The sequence below is a fragment of the Rhinopithecus bieti genome, unplaced genomic scaffold (genome assembly GCF_001698545.2).
Source record: "Rhinopithecus bieti isolate Rb0 unplaced genomic scaffold, ASM169854v2 scaffold_39768, whole genome shotgun sequence".
Lineage (NCBI taxonomy): Eukaryota > Metazoa > Chordata > Mammalia > Primates > Cercopithecidae > Rhinopithecus > Rhinopithecus bieti.
Genome location: NW_016816278.1, coordinates 278,018 through 279,778, shown reverse-complemented (window position 1 = coordinate 279,778; position 1,761 = coordinate 278,018). Strand labels below are relative to the sequence as shown.

The window sequence follows — 1,761 nt, the reverse complement described above, 5'->3', positions numbered from 1 at the left end:
ACATGCAGGTATGATTTGACAGGTTGAGTTTACATATTTAGATAAATACAACATAGTATTATTTAAACAAAATTCCCTGGCCAGAGGAAGGATTGCATTTCAAGAGTCCAATATGATGCAGAGATTAATACATTTTTCCAGTCTTGAGATGCTTCTGCTCCCTGAGTGGAACTTTGTCATGGTAATATTTCCTACAGTTTCTTTTTGAGGGAAAAAAAATGCTAAATGCTATCAATTTTCAGACTGTCCCACACTTAAACCTATATCAAGACATTCAGGAACATAACACGAGTAAAGATGAGAGAAATTGTGAGAAAAAAAATTTTGAAGAATAAGATGATGGTGACTTATAATTTGATAGTTCCTCTAAGCTTGGCTGAGCACCCTCTGGGGTTATCTTGTACATCCTGATCTTGTGGACTAAGTACCTTCTTGTGTATCAGTTCCCACATTAAAGGAGCTCTTCTCATAGAGAATTCTTCCATGTTTTCATGATCTGAACCCAGTTGCAATGATTTCATCACTTGCTGTCTAACACTGAGGTTAAGCTTTTCTGTCATGCTTATTCCAAGCAAAAATCTTTTGACGATGCGATCCTCTAGTGAATGGAAGGAGAGGGCAACAAGGCGACCACCAGGTCTCCGAAACTTCTGAACTGTCTTCAGTCCTGTGTAGAGTTCATTGAGCTCATTGTTCACAAATATGTGAAGAACCTGGAAAGTCTTGGTGGCAATATGAGTAGATCACTGTAGCAAGTCTTTTCCTGCATAAATAACAGAGGGAGGAAATGCTCCTGCAATGATGCTGGCAAGCTGCTCGGTTCTGGTGATGGGGTAGATGCTGCGTGCTGAAGCGATTTTCTTGGCATGCTTCTCCTCCCCATATTTTCTTAGGATAGATGCAAGTGCCTGATGATCTAAAGCATTCCCAACATTAGCAGCAGTGGGCATGTCAGGGTACCTGCCACCATCCATCCTCATGTCTAAGGGGCCGTCTTTCTGAAGGGAAAAACCTCTTTTGGGAGTATCAGGTTGCATGGAGGAACACCCAAGATCCATAAGAACTCCATCAAAAGTCCCTGGCTGCACTTCAGTTTTCATTAATAAGGCTTCATCCTGGTTGAACCGGCCCAGCATAGCTCGGATTTGTTTAGGATACAACTCTGAAAGATGTTCAGTTAATGCATAAGCTGTTTTGTCTGCATACAGAACAATATCTGACTCCTTCTGTAGAATGGCTTTTATGTGCCCTCCTGAACCAAATGTCATATCTAGAAAAGCCTGTCCTTTTTGTGGTGACAAACAATGAACAACTTCATCCACCATTACTGGAATATGTAATTTAGCCATAGTTTCAAAATCTCTATCTTGAGATCCGTTTAAATCCCAGGCTTGAGTTTGATCTGTTTGCTCCTGGGCTTCATATTCTTTATATTCTTCTGCTGTAGTGTGTATGCTTTTTGGCCAGACACCTAAATTAGGTATGCCAGGTTCTAACCAACATGAAAGATATTCTTTATACATTCCACAAAAATATGGATATTGAAGCATTCTGTAGGTCAGCAAATCTGAGGCGCAAAGACTTCTCAGTTGGCCTCTAACTTGGGCCAGCGACTACCACTACAGTGCCGGAGATCCTGAATTTGCCCACTTTAAAGTTTGTTTTGTCTGATATAAGAATAGCTACCCCTGGTTGCTTTTGGTGTCCATTTGCATGAAATCCCTTGTTCTACCCCTTTACTTTAAGTTTATGTGAGTCCTT

General features: G+C 40.7%; 1 protein-coding gene across 1 annotated transcript; it reads right to left on the bottom strand.

Moving 5' to 3' along the window:
- Window positions 1-347: 347 nt before the first annotated feature.
- Window positions 348-1,550, bottom strand: LOC108516990 (probable methyltransferase-like protein 15). Its single transcript, XM_017854777.1, is given in 1 exon segment — window positions 348-1,550. A coding segment is annotated over 1 exon segment (1,203 nt).
- Window positions 1,551-1,761: the final 211 nt, after the last annotated feature.